We start from the raw sequence: 18,503 nt of genomic DNA on the forward strand, positions 1-18,503 counted from the left end.
CAGGCATGCCACAGGTGGAACTGGGAGCCACTTGTCATGGCATGCGAGGCATTGCCCTGTCAGCTGGCCAGCACGCATGCACGCGCTGGCCAGCTAACTTCAGCTTTTTTTTGAGGCCGTTTTTTGCCCTCCGGAGGCTTCCCTGAAAAACCGGCCCTACGGGCAAACTGAAAGTATAGAAATGGATCTCCAGTTTGCTTGTATGACTGTTTTTCACCTGCTGGAGCCTTCAGGACACTTCCCTTAAGGCTCTGGAGGGCAAAGAACGGCCCTACGGACACACCGGAAGTCAATTCCGATTTGCTCAGGGCTGGTTTTTGCCCTCCGGAGCCGTCAGGGAAGCCTCCTGAAGGCCCCGGAAGGCTCCAGAGGTCGAAATCGGCCCTACGGACAAACCAGAAATCACCATTTCCAAACTTCTGGGTTCTCCGTAGGTCCGTTTTTCGCCCTCCAGATGCTTCAGAGAAGCTCCTGTGGCCTCCGGAGGGCGTCGGGGACGGGACGGGACAGGGGAGGCTGTTTTCGCCCTCCCCAGCCTCCTAGAAAGCCTCTGGAGCCTGGGAAGGGCAAAAAAACCGCAGCAAAAGTGGGTGGGGTGGGGTGTCACACGCATAGCATTATGGGTGTGGCACGCCGGCGCACGACCCCCCTGTGCTCCCCCTGCTTTTGGCACGGGAGCCAAAAAAGCTTCACCATCACTGTCATAGACCTTTGTCCAGGTTCTGAATTTTAATCATGTGACTCTGGAAATGCTGTAACGGTTATACATGAGAGGATCATTTTAAGTCACTTTTTTCAGTACCTTTGTAACTTTGAAGGGTCACTAAACAAATCATAAGTCAAGGACCATTGCAGCATCAATATGTGATTCTAGCCGATATCAAGTTTTCTGGAACCAGATCACCAGTTATCCTGCTAAGATTCTGCAGGAATCCTTAGCATTTTGTAGATTGGGCTGAATCGTCCAATGAAATGGGGCAGCTGGGGGAGGGGAGAGAAATACAAAAATACTGTTTGAAAGGAAAGTTATTTTCAGTCCACAGAGGTCTAACTTTAGTCAAGTCAACTTTTGAATATAAAAGGAACGATATATGGTACAATTAACAGGCGTGCAACAACAGTAACTTAATTTTCTGTTTTCATTCATGATACACTCTTTCCTCGATCTGCCTTCCTCCTGTTTGTTTCCAAGTGACAGTATCAGAACCATTGTTAGACAAAGTTTCAACAATACCACTTGAATTGCAGCAGGAAGAGTGGAAAGCTCACGGCTGCTGCCTTGAAAACTAGATCAGGATGCTTAACCTTGGGGAGAAAGGTTTTTTTTTTTTTTTTTACAAAGAATAGAACTCAGAATATAATTGAACAGGCTTCGCAGAAGAAAAGAACAATTCTATACAAAAGTAGATACATTTACTTCTTTCCAGAGTCGGGCACTTTTACTTAGGTATTTCCTCCTTCCTTTTGAAGAAACTATTTCAAGATAAAGAACATCCATTATTCAGTGCTAAACTGTGGGTTAAACACAAAAGGATGGCAGATTTGTTCTGAGGTTATGAATCAACTGAGACTTTTGGAAAGAGGTTTTAAAAAAAACTTATATTGAGTTTTTCTACTCAGGTGACACCTGAATCAAGGGAATACGAGGTGCCTATTCATGCTAATGCTACTTTGACTTTTCCTCCCCACCCATCCCTTACGCTTCAACAAAGCAGCTGCGTATAAAACCAAGCACGCCTCATATTTGTAAAAGTACTACTTTCTGAGATTCTTCAATAACAGTATGTAGATGTGTAAAGGCCACTTTACATCCCACAGCCCAAGAGAAAGCTTTGAATTTCACTATTCCTTGAGTGTACTGCTAATTGGCATGTTTTTGTATAAGGGAATAAATATACACAGGATCAATATTCAACTGTATCTCTTGGTGTATACATATCTGTGGCTGTACAAATGGCCTTTCATCCCAGTCTAGATCAGATAGAAATGTTGCAGATTGATCCAAATAATCAGAAGGGATTTCAACTGATTTCATTAAAGGTATCATCTCAGAATTGTTCTGGACTAGACTTTATGGTTAGATGCCAAATGTCAGCTCTGGTCACAAATGCCTCAACTTTGTTCTGGCTGGTACACCACCTTAAGCCATCTCCAGTACAGAGTCTGCCTCTGTTCAGTTGGTACCACTTTGACTGAAACTATTTTAATATGCCAGAGATTGGTCTGCCCTTGGAGATTTCAACATGAGGAATGTCTCAGCTTGAATTTAGAGTGGAGCAAAGTGCTGAAATCCATGAGCAGAGAGGTTTCACTAAAACACACAGTGGTTTTAAACTAGTAATCTAAGCATAGAATATCCTTAGGGGGAGAGCCTTCTCTGTGGGAGCGCCTTCCCTCTGGAATGAGCTGCCCCCGGAGCTTCGCATAATCCCTAACCTCTGGTCCTTCCGACACGCCCTAAAAAGTTGGCTTTTCCAGCAAGCCGGCCTGGCCTGTTAATTTTAACTTATTTTAAATGTATTGTCTTTTAAATTTGGCTGTTTTTTTGGATATGTATATAATTTTTTTAACTTTAGGATGTGTTTTTTTTTAATGTTGTACGCCGCCCTGAGTCCTTTTGGAGAAGGGTGGCATATAAATCCAAATAAACAAAAACAGAAACAGAATAAAGTGGCCTCTAGTTGAGATGGGTAGCACACTTGGCAATCTATCAGACAACGCCAGTTAAGAGGACCAGGCAGCAACAAGAGAGAATCAAGAAGGTTGATCCCCAGAAGAGACAAATCTAAGATTTGGGATCTCTGTCTCTTGGTCTGTCAGACATTTAGATTGAATTTGGCATTTTTATCCATCTTTCAAGTCCTTTTCAAGGACCTGGGCTAGGCAGATGTTGTTGTTTGAAGGTATTAAAAATATCATTGCAGGATGTAAGCTTTCCAAGTTAAGCTGCCTTTTGCAATTGACTGAGAGTGATTTTGTCAATGCTAATAATGTTTAAGGGTTGCTCCAGATTTTTTTTGGGGGGAGGGGTTGCACCCAAAGCACCTATTACAGTTGGTATTATCTTCTCTCCCTTTTGCCACAGTCATTTTACTTCTATTTGTCAGTGATGTTCAGTATCCAAAATGTTTTGTCTTTCATATCAACAATTGTTAAGTCCAGGTGTTTTGTGGCAGATGCTTGACTGTTTGAATTCTAAAACCCCAGAGCACTTTGGTTTCTTCATTTTATATTTCTTGGTCTCTTTTGTCATCCCACCAGTTCTTGCTTACAGGCAAGTGGTATTTCTTGCAGATATTCCTATGTGCCATTATTGCTAGTTGGCCTGGTTGTTGTTTGTGGTCCGTTTGTGTGATCTTTTTGAAGCAGCTAACAGGTGGTCCACTGTTTCTTCAGATTCTTTACAGAGGCAGTGTTTGCTTTCTATTGCTGTCTTCTCAATTCTGACCTTGTATGCATTTGTTTTTAAAGGCTTGGTCTTGTGCTGACAGAATTAGTCCCCCTGTGTCTTTCTTCAACTTGTGAGCTCTTAGACAGTGCCAGGACTTTTGCTGTAATTTTGAACAACATTAAGCAACTGGTTATTAAGTGATGACTATCAATGTTTGTAGCAATCTACTTCATCCAGGCTCTTGATGTTATTTCCATAGAGCATCTTGATTTCAATTTTTACTATGTTCCCCCTGTTGTTGGTAAGGGTGGTCCATTTGTCCAGTCAAACTCCATGGCAGTGTCTTGGCTGCATAATACTAAGCAGGTGTGGCCATGGCTACATGTCAAAAACATCTGCCAAACACATTGCTTGGCTCTAGTTCTATCCTATCTCCTTTACATGGGTGATCTGAACCTAAAGTCCATTCTGTACATGCAGGCATAACATAGTATTGTAAATAAGTTTCCACACAGCTCTTTCGTATATAAAATGTTTTGAGCTGGGATTCCCCCATATGTGGGGACGAGTAGGATATGTGGAGTAGATCATAGACATGCTCACAAAATGGTTAGTGTATCCACTCACAAAATACTTAGATACTAGAAGGCAAACTAAGGACTGTCTCTTGCAGTCATTCGCCTTTAGTTACTTTGTAAGAATTTTTCAAGGGCTTATGGGAGATAATTGGAGCTTCAGGGCATGCTTTGGCTTTATAACATGCTAACTTTTCATTCAGTTTTTAATTGAAAAGAGCTTTAAAATCCGAAACTAGGTGAGGCAAGAAAGTTGGCAGGAGCCAAGCAATGTGTTGTGGAAACATCGCCACTCCCAGGCGTTATGCTGAGGACCCAGGACTAGATGCTGGCCTGAGACCTAGAAGGCATGAGGCCAGAGTTCCTCTCAGCCAGTCACATTTCTCAACCTGTCATACCACCCAAGATGGTTGTGAAGTTCAAGTTACAGGCACACAAAGAGTCATGTAAGCCTCTTGTAGCTCCATAAAAGAAAAGTATATTATAACCGTAATAAATTCAATGTAAATATAAATCAATAAAATGTGTTTCCTGGAACTCTATCTGTTTTTTTATTTTATAAAAGTTCTCCCCTCATGAATATTCTGAAGAGATTGTACATTTGTACCAAAGGACAACAGTCCATTAATTCCTTTTTAAAACATAAATTATACTTAGCAAGCTTTTGGAAAGTAGGAAATATTGATTTCTACTTGTTTAGGAGAGTTTGTTTGATATGACAATTTCAGGGAGAAAAATACTCTTCTTGTCCTTAGAGAGTTGTCTGTAGTGACTGAGTGTACATATCGTTTTTCTTGGCTTATTAGTTCTTGTCGTATAGGTGCAAAATGAAAGTACCGGTAGAAGCTGTAACCTTAGCTCACCCATATTCAAGTTTAGAACCAATGAAGCTTGGTTTCTTGCTCAGTTAGCACATTTAAAGCTTGTATGCATATTAGACACAAACTGACATTGAGTCTAAAGTGTGACCTTTTTGCCTCTTGGCTATTCCTGTGTCAACAGTGATGAATCCTTTCCTCCCCATGCAATATTTTTTTTAAAAAAATTAATGTACTTTTCTGGCTGATTTCAGGTTTTATAAATGTGAAATGTGGAGGGTTTTCTGATGGTTTATTGTTTGGCTTGTTTGTTTGTTTATTTCCCTTTGGACCACTTATACCAGGAAAAAGCTGGATCAAGGTCAATACTGTTATACTTATCCAAAATGTAATATGTGTAAAATCTGAACCAGGCTAAAAGATGTTTGAATGCATCCAGCTTTACTTCCTGACAACATTCTAGTTCACACAGCTAGAAATTCCAGTTTTTTCCTTCTCCAATTATTTTAGATGAGATGTCTTATAGTTGAATAGTCCTTGTTTGGATCAGACCAGAGGTGATATTCAACAGGTTCTGACCAGTTCTGGAGAACTGGTAGCAGAAATTTTGAGTAGTTCAGAGAACCAGTAAATACCACCTCTCACTGGCCCAGCTCCCATCTATTCTCTGCCTCCCGAGTCCCAGCTGATTGGGAAGGAATGGGGATTTTGCAGTATCTTTCCTCTGGAGTTGGGTGGGAATGAAGATTTTACAGTATCCTTCCCATGCCTATCCTAGCCCTGCCGCGCCCACCAAGCCACGCCCACAGAACCGGTAATAAAAAAATCAGAATCCCACCACTGGATCAGACATATATAATAAAAAGTGGAGTGCTTGCTGTTTCTGTGACAGAATGTAGCATGATATCTGATTGATTGGAAAACAAGGCTAAATATTTTAATTTCTTTATCCAACAAAATGCAAGGCCCATTTCAAAAAAATGAGAATGGGTGAATGCCATAGTCAATTTAAACATTACATTCAGAACCTCAGAGGAATCGGGAAGATTATCTGAAATCCAAGAAAATTTATTCTGATTTCAGAATAAATCTCATATAGTCATCACATCAAAAAAAGGTTGTCTAAGTACCATAGCAGTTTATCCAAGATTCACCATAAGTGCTATTGTTTCTTTTCACCAGAGAAAACATTCCAATGGAGCACCCTCCCCATTTCTCCGGGTGGCAAAGTTCTGTTATGAAGTGTTAAAAATAGCTAATTTTAATAAAGAAACTAGATTTTTTTGGCTTGTGAACATAAATGATGACTTATAGATAGTACACAGCAGGGGTAGAAAAATGTTTTGATTATGTCTGCAATTCAGAACCCACTTATATAGTTCATTGAACTAGAATTAGAATTTTCTAAAGGAACTAAGCTGTAAGTTTAACCACTTTTGTGAGATAGATTAGCCATATACATTTGATAAATAATAGGTCTTCTTTTAAAAAAAAAACACTTTCAGAAGAACTGTGTGGCAAAGGGATATCTTCACTATATAAAGAAACATAGCTACACAGGAAGTTACATAGAGATGATGGGTGTGCATCCAAACTGATCAATTATGATAATTTGGATTGACTATAAGGTTCTTGCTCTTTCTTATCCCCCTCTCCAAACTCAGCAACTAAAATCTTTTTAAGATCTTACCCTGGTAAAACTTTTGGAAAGCATTGTTCATCTACAATCTGATGTGTATTACACTGCCCTAGGCATATATTCTTTTATAGCTTTCTTAATAAATGGCTCTGCTCTTCATGACATAAGATACACAATTATTTGCATGATTCTGCTTTTTCTTTTTTTAAAAATGTGTGTGTTGCGGAAAGCGGGAGAATTATCCAGGCAATCAAAAAAAAATGAAGTATCCTAATATCTGTTTAAGAGATGCCATTTGAATGAATGAATATTATATATTTCCTTTATGTTCCACATTTACTTTCTTCGATATGTATTTTAGAGAGGCCTATTCTTTTGACTTACAATGGCATGTATAATAACATTCATTATTTAAATACCTACTGATTTCTCTAGTGTAAGAAGATTGGAACAGAAACATATAAATTACATGTATCTTTTTTTAAAAAAAACTAAACTTAAACACTACTATGGGAAATAATTACTTTGAGCCTTCTTCCCATCCCCTTGTGTCTTTTTCTAATTTTCAGCAAAGTTTCCTGTAAGCTTTATTTTTAATAATCAAATTCTTTCTGATGGTTTAGAGTTCCTGCTTTGGTGTGTGTGTGAGAGAGAGAGAGGGGGGGGGAGAGGGAGAGCTTCCTTTACAAGGAAACTCGAACAATGTGCTTTGATGCTACCCTGCTTTGCTTGCCCACTTTAGTCGGCATCACTGTCATGTTGCTTCTGAGCAAACTGGCAAAAAAAAAAAAGGAAGATAGTTAAACATCTCGCCGTTTATGAACAGGGAGAGGGCAAGCAGGCACCGTTGCACCTTGACCACCTATTATGAAGCTCTTTGCTGCAATGTCAAGTGAAAGCAAGTTAATTGGGTGAAGCTGTAGAGCATGTTAGGGGCATAGTAAGGGGGTGCTATCTGACAGCTGAGTGTCAGCAAGAGCTATTCAACTGTGGCTGAGAGACAGAGACCTGTCACAAAGTTCACGCATGCTGCAGCCCAGTTAGGGAGTTGAAATGTGGTTCGGTCTCACTTTCTCCCTCATTGCATTCCAGCACCTTAAGATTTCACACTGGATGTGTCAACCCTTGTTCTCTAAGCTGTTTTTTCCTAACCCTTCTGAATTCAAATGATTGGACAAAAAGATGCTAATGTTTGGCAAAGTGAATGTAAATATCATCTTTCATTCTCGCTCCACACTCCCCCTTCCCTTCTTCCTTCCAAAGCGAGAATCTACATCGGGCTCCAAGGCTCTGACAAAAATTAGACCGCCGGAAGGGCACTAGATGGACACACATCACCGTAAAGGGTTCTGGAGCCTGGTGATTAAAGATCCTGATTACGATCTGGGCAGCAAAACTTTTGCCTCTTCAGATCTTTCACAAATGAATCTTCCACAAGTTGGCCACGCAATCTATTCATTCAAATACTCCTCAGCAATTGAAATGAAGGGAGCCATTTGAAAAACAAACTTGGAGAGTAAATTAACAGGAAGCTGTGACAAAGGACGTCTACTTTTAAAGAATTGGTTTGTATCACTCAGGTTCAACCAGCTCTAAACTTCCTAGGGCTGGTTGAACCCGAGTGATACAAACCAATTCTTTAAAAGTAGAGGAAGACAACATCCTGTCATCAGCATTCCAGTTGTAACTTTTAGAGCTACACTACGGTGAACTTGGTTAGTATTATTACTCTGTGAAACAACGAAATGCCTAGATCTTGAACAGATGCTTAACGAGAATGACATACTGCCACAGTGCCCAACCTGAACCAAAGCAAAACAAAGAAATATTCAAGATAAGGTACCAGCATTCTTAATCTGGTTCTTCTGGATGTCTTGAGATCCAACTCCTAAAATTGCCTTTGGATACAATGGTTGGAAATGTAGGCAGCAAATGCAAAGAAGCTTCTTAAGAATCAGTTAAAAACAAGTTTATTTTATTTTATTTTATTAAACAAATGTATGTGGCTGCCCAGCTCACACACTGATGACTCCAGGTGGCTTACAACCTTCCCTCTGTGTTCTTTTTCGTGCAATCTTTTTAAGAATCTTAGAAGTTCATTTACAATTATAAGGCAATCAACATAGGTTTGGCTGCCTTTTTTTTTTGTTAAAGGGGCTGGTCTACAGTATTTGCTCTATTATTATCCTTGGAGACTATTTATCAGTAAAAGCAATTGTCTCAGTAAAAGTAAAAACCCTCCCAGCATATTAACCCTTCAGATAGTGGTGGATGCTTCTCTACAACTAATATAAGTGCATTAAAAAGCAAAGGAAAACAAGGATACTGAAAAAAAATCATCCACTTTAATCCAGAGATGGATTTCTTTAGTTATTCCAATATAGGCAACAATTTTATTACACCCTCCACCAGTCCACTTCACTTTCTTAAAGAAAGTGAGGGCTAATAATGGCCGAGGTCACAGTAGCCCTGATCTCCATCCCATGGTTTTTAATTCTACCTGAGCAATTTAGGACAAGCAGCCTGACCATAGAACAGAAACTTAGCTACCTTCCCCTCTGCCCCCACACCATCCCCATCACCTCTACCAAATGTTGAAGCCTTTTCTATTTCTATTGACTAGCTGCCAATCATTATGTTTCATACTTTTGTTGAGCGTGGCTCCCCAAGGAAACCTGATTTTTTTTTTAACCTCTCCCCTTCTTTGGACTTTTGAGGTGGTTGGTTTGTTTTTTTGTACTCCCTCCTTGTCTTCCCTTTTTCGTTTCTTAAAAAAAAAAAGGCTGGTTTTTGAGGAGTAAAAAAATGTGAGCCCCAAAATGTCCTTTAACCCGGAGGATAAGCAAGGTTGATTTGACGAGATAATAGTGCCAGCAAACAGGCACATTTAGCTGACCTTTAGCTCCTACTATTTATTGATGTCATTTACTTAAGCAAGACATTTAGCTTCATTGCCATTCTGCAGCATCATTTAAAATAGAGCACGCATTTGTACAGAAGCTCTCATTCTTCGCTCGAAGTAAATGAAGACATCCCAATCTTTTTCTTTTATTGTTTTTTCTGATATTGTGCTGAAGTATTCAGCTAAATGTATAAAACTTGCTGATTTAAATAATAAATGTTCAAATGGTCTGTAGAGATTCTCAGTCATCCAGGTCATGGTTGTCCCGAAGGAGCTGAAGAAGCTTCTTGGATGAGAAGCGAAACGTCTTCAAAGAAAAAAACAAGAAAGTCCAGTTGCCTCCTGAGAAAGCACCTTTGGGACAAATGTGCGAATGCCTGACTTTGATGAGAGTAGCACAGCTAGGCACTGTTAGACTAAAATCCAGCTGTCCCGAAGACTGCGTGTTTCTATTTTGTCTACAAATTCTTTTTTTTAATCATTGCAGAACTGAAAGTCTGACTACTTTTAAAGTATCTCCTGGGGGTAACCTTTGAAATTGCTGCTATATAGGTGGGTCTTAAAGGTCCAACTTTCACCCAGATCCAAAATAACCTTGTGTAATATCAGGAAATCAAAAAACCAACATCAAAGAAAATTGCTGAACTATGTGGTAGATAGAGCCATTGATTTTCCCTTCTTCCCAGTAACAGTAATGGAAATGGGAAGGGGAAAAAAAGCTCTAAAAAATCTCCCAGAATTCACAGTAGCCGAATTCCAAATACGGCCTTATATCTAACTATTTATTTATTTATTTATTTAGTCCACCACAGCCATGGCATTTCAACAATGGTGCATTGTGACTGGTCTGTTTTAAATTCTCGTGTGTATATACAGTACTGTGCAAAAGTTGTAGGCAGGTGTGAAAAAAATGCTGTAAACAAAGAATGCTTTCAGAAATATAAAAAATGATTGTTTATTTTTGTCAATTTTCAAAATGCAAAGTGAGCAAATAAAAGAAAAATCTAAATCAAATCAATATTTGGTGTGACCACCCTTTGCCTTCAAAACAGCAGCAATTCTTCTTGCAGTTTTTGAAGGAACTCGGCTGGTAGGTTGTTCCAAACGTCTTGGAGAACTAACCACAGATCTTCTGTGGATGTAGGCTTTCTCACATCCTTCTGTCTCTTCATGTAATCCCAGACACACTCGATGATGTTGAGATCAGGGCTCTGTGGGGGCCATGCCATCACTTCCAGTACTTCTTGTTCTTCTTGACGCTGAAGATAGTTCTTAATGACTTTGGCTGTATGCTTGGGGTCGTTGTCCTGCGGCAGAATAATTTTGGGGCCAATCATACACTTCCCTGATGGTGCTGCATGACAGATAAGTATCTGCCTGTATTTCTCAGCATTGAGAACACCATTAATCCTGACCAAATCTCCAACTCCATTTGCAGAAATGCAGCCCCAAACGTTCAAGGAACCTCCACCATGCTTCACTGTTGCCTGTAGACACTCATTATTGTACCGCCCTCCAGCCCTTCGATGAACAAACTGCCTTCTGCTACAGCCAAATATTTCAAATTTTGACTCATCAGTCCAGAGCACCTGCTGCCATTTTTCTGCACCCCAGTTCCTATGTTTTCGTGCATACTTTAGTCGCTTGGCCTTGTTCCCACGTCGGAGGTATGGCTTTTTGGCTGCAATTCTTCCATGAAGACCACTTCCGGCCAGACTTCTCCAGACAGTAGATGGGTGTACCTGGATCCCACTGGTTTCTGCCAGTTCTGAGCTGATAGCACTGCTGGACATCTTCCAATTTCAAAGGGTAATAAGCTTGATGTGTCTTTCATCTGCTGCAGTAAGTTTCCTTGGCCGACCACTGTGTCTATGATCTTCAACGTTGCCCGTTTCTTTGTGCTTCTTCAAAAGAGCTTGAACAGCACATCTTGAAACCCCAGTCTGCTCTGAAATCTTTGTCTGGGAGAGACCTTGTTGATGCAGTATAACTACCTTGTGTCTTGTTGCTGTGCTCAATCTTGCCATGACATGAAACTGTCTTTCACAACCTGACCTTGGTAGCAGAGTTTGGCTGTTCCTCACCCAGTTTTAAGCTACACAGCTGTTTCTGTTTCAGTTCATAACTGGGTTTCAACCTACTGTGACATTGATGATCATTAGCACCTGTTTGGTATAATTGGTTGTTCATACACCTGACTATAATCCTGAAAAATCCCTGACTTTGTGCAAGTGTACCTATGAGAATTGATGCTGGTTTGAAGGCAAAGGGTGGTCACACCAAATATTGATTTGATTTAGATTTTTCTTTTGTTCGCTCACTTTGCATTTTGACAATTGACAAAGATAAAAGATCATTATTTATATGTCTGAAAGCATTCTTTGTTTACAGCATTTTTTCACGCCTGCCTAAAACTTTTGCACAGTACTGTGTTTGTCTGAGATTATATGTTTTAAAGCAGGGGTCCCCAACCCCTGGTCCCGAGACTGGTTCCGGTCCACTGCCCTTTGGGAACTAGGCCATGGAAGTGGCGGGCGTGTACGCAAAGCTTCATTTGCGCATGCGCAGGAGCAGTGACGTGCGGTGAGGTTTATGACTGGTGAGGCACTGACACAGTGCTGGGTTTCAAATATTTTTAGACTTGTGGACTTCAACTCCCAGAATTCCACATCCAGGCATGCTCAGTTCCAATTTAAAGCGACAGCATTTGTTTTTCTCCTTTGCTCCTTCTTTCTTTTTCTTTTTCTTCTCCTTCCCCTCCTTCCTCCCTCTCTCCCTTCCTCCCCCTCTCTCAAATACACACACACACACACACACACACACACACAAGTTGGATTGGACTATCTCTCCTACCCCTTCCCTCTCTCACTCACTCTCAAAACCCCCCCCACACACACAAAAGTTGGATTGGACTATCTCTCCTACCCCTTCCCTCTCTCACTCACTCTCAAGCAAACCCCCACACACAAAAGTTGGACTGGATATCTTTTCCAGTGGCTTGAAAGCAGCTCCTCTGCCATCCCCCCCCATTCCCCTGCTGCCTTTCCCAAAGACCTCCACCATTGCAAATGCAACCTGCTGTCTGGGTGGGAAATGCCTGTAACACAATAAAGCCCACCCACCACCTCCTGCTGGCAGGCTGGGTTGAGAGGAGAGGTAGAGAAGCCGGAGGGGAGCCGAGCTGAGCCTTCCAAAACAAAGAGGCTGGGGAGACTTCCGGTTCCGGCGGCTACGGCGACGGGCAAGCTTTTGCCCGCTCCCGCTCTCCCGGTGGGCTTCCCCCGTTCTGGGGGGGCACAGGACGCCCCGGAGAGGCGTCCTGCCGAGGGAGCGGCTCGCGGAGGGTCCTAGCATCGGCAGCGGCTGGTGGGGGCTCCTCCGCTTTGCTCTAGGCACCGGGGAGCAGTATCGGAGGGCGCGTGGGCGTCTCGCCCCATGCCGATCGGACAGCATACTTCTGAAGGAAGCAGCGGCGGTATGGTGAGAGGCTTCCTTTCTTCACTCCCTTGCTTTTTGAATTGATGGACTTTGTCAGTAATTTCAAAAGTTAAGCTTTCGGATTATTTTTGGAGGAGTGGCTGGAGGGAGGGGGATTTCCCCCCCCCCTTGGACAAGCGGCTTGAAAATTTTTTGCTCTCGCCTCCAGGGGAAGGAGGTGGGGGGAGAGCCAACTAATGATGCCTCACCCCAGTAAAAGTGCTTTTCATTGGACTTAGTTCCAGAACTTATTGATGATCTGAGAACTTTGTGAACTTTTAAAACTTTTTTTATGCCTCTGAGCCCAAAGCTGGCAGGGCAAGATGGCACACTTCCGTTGTCTTTATGAACTTTGAAACTTGACTCCACCTTCAAAAATCAGACTTCCGGTCTTTGTCTCCGTGTCACCCAGAGGAATCTCTTGTGGATTGTCATTTTTTGAACTCTTTGGAGAGAAAACTTTTCTCTATTGCTACACTGACTAAAGAGGTTCCCATCTGTCTGGACCATCTGCCTCCTGGCCTCATCTGCCTGCCCTACGTCTCCAGCTGTCCAGTCTCTACACTGACTGATCTCTTTGTTTCATAAACCATGTCTTCAAAAAGACCACCCCCTGGAAAACCTGGCTTTGCTGCTTCTGCACCGACATCTGCGACATCCAGCCCTGCTACACAGTCAAAGATTACAGAACTGATGCAACCCAAGAGTAAAGAGGTGGATTTGCAACAAATGCTTCAACAACTCATACAGGGTCAGGAAGAAATTAAGAAACAATTAAAAGAAATGAAGGAAGAAATTAAAGAGAATAAAGTCCAAATTTATAAGAACTCACAGAGACTGGACCTTGTAGAGGGTGGGGTGGCGGAGGCGAGGGGGGGGGTAGAGGCTTTACAGAGGGGAAACAAAGAACTTGATACTCAACAAATGAAAACAGAGTTTGAGAGAATGTCCTTTTATCTTAGATTTCAAAATGTCATAGAAGCAGATGGGGAAAATATAAGGGACATTATGACCAACATTCTAGCTGAATACATACATAAAGATAAGCAGCGGATGGAATGGGAGATAGATCTGGCTTATAGAGTGAATTCAGCATATGCCAGAACACACAATGTACCCAGGGAGGTTCATATTAAATTTCTTAGGAAAAGCACAAGAGATGAAATTCTGGGTGTACAAAGGGGGCAAACATTGACATACCATGACAGGGAGATAACCATCTTGAAGCAGATCCCCCAAAAAATTAGGGAGAAAAGGAAAAATTATTCGCAATTGGCGAATAAACTATACCAGAAGGGGGTGTGGTTTAGATGGTTGATGCCTGAAGGGATGCTGATATTCTGGGAGGAGACAAGAATCAGAATCAATACACCCATAGAGGCACAGGCCTTTATGGAAAAAAATAAAGTCCACCTAGAAAAAACAGAAGACTCTACAACGGTCATACAGGACACGGGAGGGGCCGGAGCTCTGCCAGCAGGGGGTGATGGGGCAACATCAAGAAAGCTCAGATCACAAAAATGAATAAGAAAACCACATTGTTATAAACAGACCGAAAGTAATAATGAAATTATACCTAGTTTATATATTATAATTGTATAAATTGATTGAAAATTTTCTTAGATCTAATATGCTGACTTTACATGATCTTGTATTAATGTTTTATACATAGATTTATCTTATGAGTTTGGAGGGAGGGGGTGTCTGCCATACTTGCAACTGCCAAAATTTGTATACCATTCCACTTACCCTTTGCCCTATAAATGTTTTTAAAAAACCAATAAAATTTTCTGGAAAAAAAAAAAAAGAAAGAGGCTGGGGGGATGTGTGTGTACTACTGGAAACTAATCAAGGAAAGAAGCAACTTAGAACTGAGGAGAAATTTCCTGACAGTTAGAACAATTAATCAGTGGAACAGCTTGCCTCCAGAAGTTGTGAATGCCCCAACACTGGAAGTCTTTAAGATGTTGGATAGCCATTTGCCTGAAACGGTATAGGGTTTTCTGCCTAGGCAGGGGGTTGGACTAGAAGGCCTCCATGGTCCCTTCCAACTCTACTATTGTATTGTATTGTATTGTACAGCATGGCTCTTTGCCTGGCTTCCTGCCTCCTCCTGTGGTCTCCTCAGTGCTCGCTTGTGCTCTCCCTCCCCAAGTGTAGTTTGATTGCAGGTGGAGCCACGTTGCCTTTTCAAACTTGTAATCAGTGAAGCTGGGCTAGATTTTTATATAGTTTTATCCAGCTGTGTGTGTGAGAGAGAGAAATGAATGGGGGCCTGGGGAGGAAGTCACTACACTTGGGGAGGGAGAGCACCAGTGAGGTTAAGCAGAGTCATCCACGGTGAGGCAGCAAGTAGCTCAGCTTTTTCCTTTTACTTTTTTTTTCATGATGAGAGTGGTGAGGCTGTGCCTCACTTGCCTCACCTGACTGCACGTCACTGCGCAGGAGCTAGAATAGGAAACCATCTCCCCTGCTGCCACCGCCACTGCTGCCAGTCCATGGAGGCAGTAATGTTGGCTACAGCTTTTTAAAAAGTCACTTAACCCTTGATGTATTCAAAGAGCATTAATATACAATCTGGAAAATTTGCTTGAGTTTTACTAGAGATTTCTAAACAGGAATTCAGTTTGCAAGTAATTTCTTTTACTATGCATGGACTCTTAAGTACACAGGATTGTCCTTATGAAAAGCAAAAGATGGTTATTGACCACTTTTAAAATACTCCAGACAAAGAAGGGTAAAACTGGAAAATATTTAAATCTTACAACCATTTCTGATACCTTTTCTCAAAAAGGGTTTAGAAAACACTTCTGTTTTTATTTGTTGTTTGTAAGACTTACTTTAAATTTAAGAAATCCAGGTAATCAGATGTTCAGATAAACCAGTGCACGACAGCAGACTTTGTAACTATATTCAAATATTTAAAAAGAACATATGTCATCAAAGCATCGTATGAGCCAAAGAACCATCTGCACTTTTAGAAGTTATTAATGGGCACAATCAATAGATACTTACAATATACCGTACTTACGCCCCTTTAAAATCAGTGGGGCTTAAAGTTATGCATATTTCCTGTAGTTGTCATTTAGTGACCACAATTGGGACCATCAATTTGGTCATTAAATGAAACCACAGTCCATGCTTACCATCACACTTCACTTTTCCTTTGCTTTACAAACTCAATAAGGTTGTAAATGTGAAGATTGAGTGTAAAGTTACTTTTCATCACCATCATAATTATAAACAATTGCTAAATGAGGCAATTGCTAAAGAAGGACTACATTCTAGAGATAATATCTACTGTTTTTATGAACTAATTAATGGAAAATGTTTTTGTTGTCTTTTTTCCCTCCAGGATTCACGAAACGCTTCAAGCATCCTTACTGTGTCAAGCTCTTTACCCCAGCTAGATCAAGGTTGTCTTCCGGGGTTTTTGCCACTGAAGTCCGAATCAGATTATGATCTGCCTTTTAACTTGGCACATAATAGACCTCCAATTTCATCATCCTTTCCTTCAAACCTGCATGTCATGTCTGCCAAAAGAGCCATGCCAAATGGATGCTAGAATCTAGTCATTTTGTAAGCAGCCGAAAGAGAATTAATTAAAGTCCAATTTTATTAGGATGTTTTTAGCCTTTGAATTGAAGTTTGCTCTCTATGCATTTCTATGGCGTTAATTTTACATTCTTCACGGGAGGAAGGAGGGGCCCATGTTCACACATGCCACACATCCCATGGCCAGCATAGTAGAAGGGTCATTTTTTTAAAAAAACTTGCATTTACCGTGGTAGCTCATTTTTATGTAATATATTTTTAAATGTTAAGGAATGACACATTTGGGGTAATTTTCTTCAGACTTAAAAAAAAAAAATCAATAAGCCATTTTATTCTCTATCTATCAAAGTTGTTTCATACTTGTCTATTTTAAAACAGGGCTGCAATACTTTAATAGGATTGAGAGAGCTATTTGAAATGTATGCCAATGATTCCTGTCATTTCATGGCAGCCCTGCTATGGTTCACTGAGCCCTCTCTTCTCTCTTGTCAGCTCAACTGAAGACAAGCATTTAGTTGCAAACTTTAAGCAGGTTGTGCAAAACAGAAATGATGTGACTGCTTCTCCTCCTGCACAATTATGTCACTCCTGGTCAATGTGAGAAGGTCAGGTTGCGCCTTGTAAAGCTACATGATACCACTTGCCCATTTGAACAAGTTAAGTGCAGAATCCGGTCCCTAACGGCCGCCTTTTTTTTTTATCAAGTCGGCATTTGGTCAGGAAGTAGAAACAATGGTGTAGGGAGATTTGGAGAGGATGTGTTTATGTGCTTTCATAAAGGCAGTTCTCAAGCCAGCATCGCAGGTAATAAATTTAGTCCGAGTTGCCAGACTTTAAAGTAATGGCTGCTCTGACCTTCAAAATAAGCTCCTTTTCTTTGTTGTTGTTGTTGGTAGGACCCAAGAGTGACGCCCATCTTTGATGCTGACAGAATTTAAAACAAGGCCATTGCCCTGCATTTTCTGCCTTGTAGCACACAAAAGTAAAATTGTATGTCAGGCCAAGATGTCGGGGAGCTGACAAGATGCCCCAGTGACATTTCAGCTGGAAAGAGCAAGTGTCTTGCAACCAAGTGGTCAAATATCAAATAATAGGTCAAGCAGGAAGGAGCTGAGTTCTAACCATAAAGAGGTTTCTGGTAACTTACTTGACAAGCTTTTGGGCGCTTTGTGGCTTGACAAAGTGATATTCTGTTGGGTATCGCTAGACAGTCTGTTCTTTATTGCCTTCAGAAGATCAGACATTGACATTGATTAAACTCTTTAACCCTTAAAGGTTACATTCTGGTTGTATGCATCATTGTGAGGAAAGAACAAAAGAAATTTTGTAATATATACTATTTGTTATGGTATTAATCACCCCAACTCCCTAGCGCCATTAACATTTGATGTGTGATGTAGTTTTTGACAGAGTTATTGAATGCAAAATCTATACGTTAGATTGCTTCTCATTATAGATCAGAGATAACATTAGAAAAATAACATTGTGCTGGTGGAATTTGTAATTTCTCATGCTTTGATAAGAGTAGGGTTTGATTCCGTAAACCTGACTGCTAACATTTGTCTTTGTCCTATCATCCCAGAAGACAATAAATTTGCATATGTAATACACCTACCACTATCAGTAAAATCATGTAAATTCCTGACTGGTAATTCCAAAGCCACTAGGTAGAACTTTGAAATTTTTCAAGTATTTCTTATTTTAAGATTTCAAGAGGGTTTTCATGCCTGCAGTTGCAACTGTGTTCATTTAAAAAATGAGCAAATCGTTGTTGTTTTTTAAAGGTCTCTCTTCATAACATGTTATCTTTGGTCTATTTACGGCAATATTTTTTTTCCTTCTACCAAGAGAAAAAACAGAAAAAGGAACATGCATTATTCCAATCGGAGGTTGCTTATCTTTTCCACATGGAATTTTAGCATGCTTTGTTTTGTGCTGTTTTTCATTTTTTAATTATAGTATATAGTTAGGCTTTTAAAAAAAAGAGGTATATGATGGAAGTCTGATAAGATTTACTTATCAGCTGTATAATAACTCACAGTTGGAGATTAAAATCAACATAATAATTTAAACATTATTGGTTTTGGAGAATTGGAACAGATCTGCCTTTTTTTAAAAAGAGCACTGGAAATTCATAAGGAGTGTA

The 18,503-nt window shown here is 40.6% G+C and overlaps 1 protein-coding gene across 5 annotated transcripts in view; it reads left to right on the forward strand.

Annotated features, from left to right (window-relative positions):
• CCDC171 (coiled-coil domain containing 171) overlaps window positions 1–18,161 on the forward strand; it is a 207,539-nt gene extending 189,378 nt beyond the window's left edge. For 4 of the 5 annotated variants that reach the window (XM_081945144.1, XM_081945142.1, XM_081945145.1 and 1 more), the window contains one exon: window positions 16,158–18,161. In XM_081945144.1, coding sequence (XP_081801270.1) covers window positions 16,158–16,367 — 210 coding nt within the window. In that variant the 3' untranslated portion in view covers window positions 16,368–18,161. The remainder of the gene's footprint in view (window positions 1–16,157) is intronic. The other variant, XM_081945146.1, reaches the window with a different exon arrangement.
• The last annotated feature ends 342 nt before the right edge of the window (window positions 18,162–18,503 follow it).

This window comes from Natrix helvetica (assembly GCF_964273705.1).
Source record: "Natrix helvetica genome assembly, chromosome: 2".
Taxonomy (NCBI): domain Eukaryota; kingdom Metazoa; phylum Chordata; class Lepidosauria; order Squamata; family Natricidae; genus Natrix; species Natrix helvetica.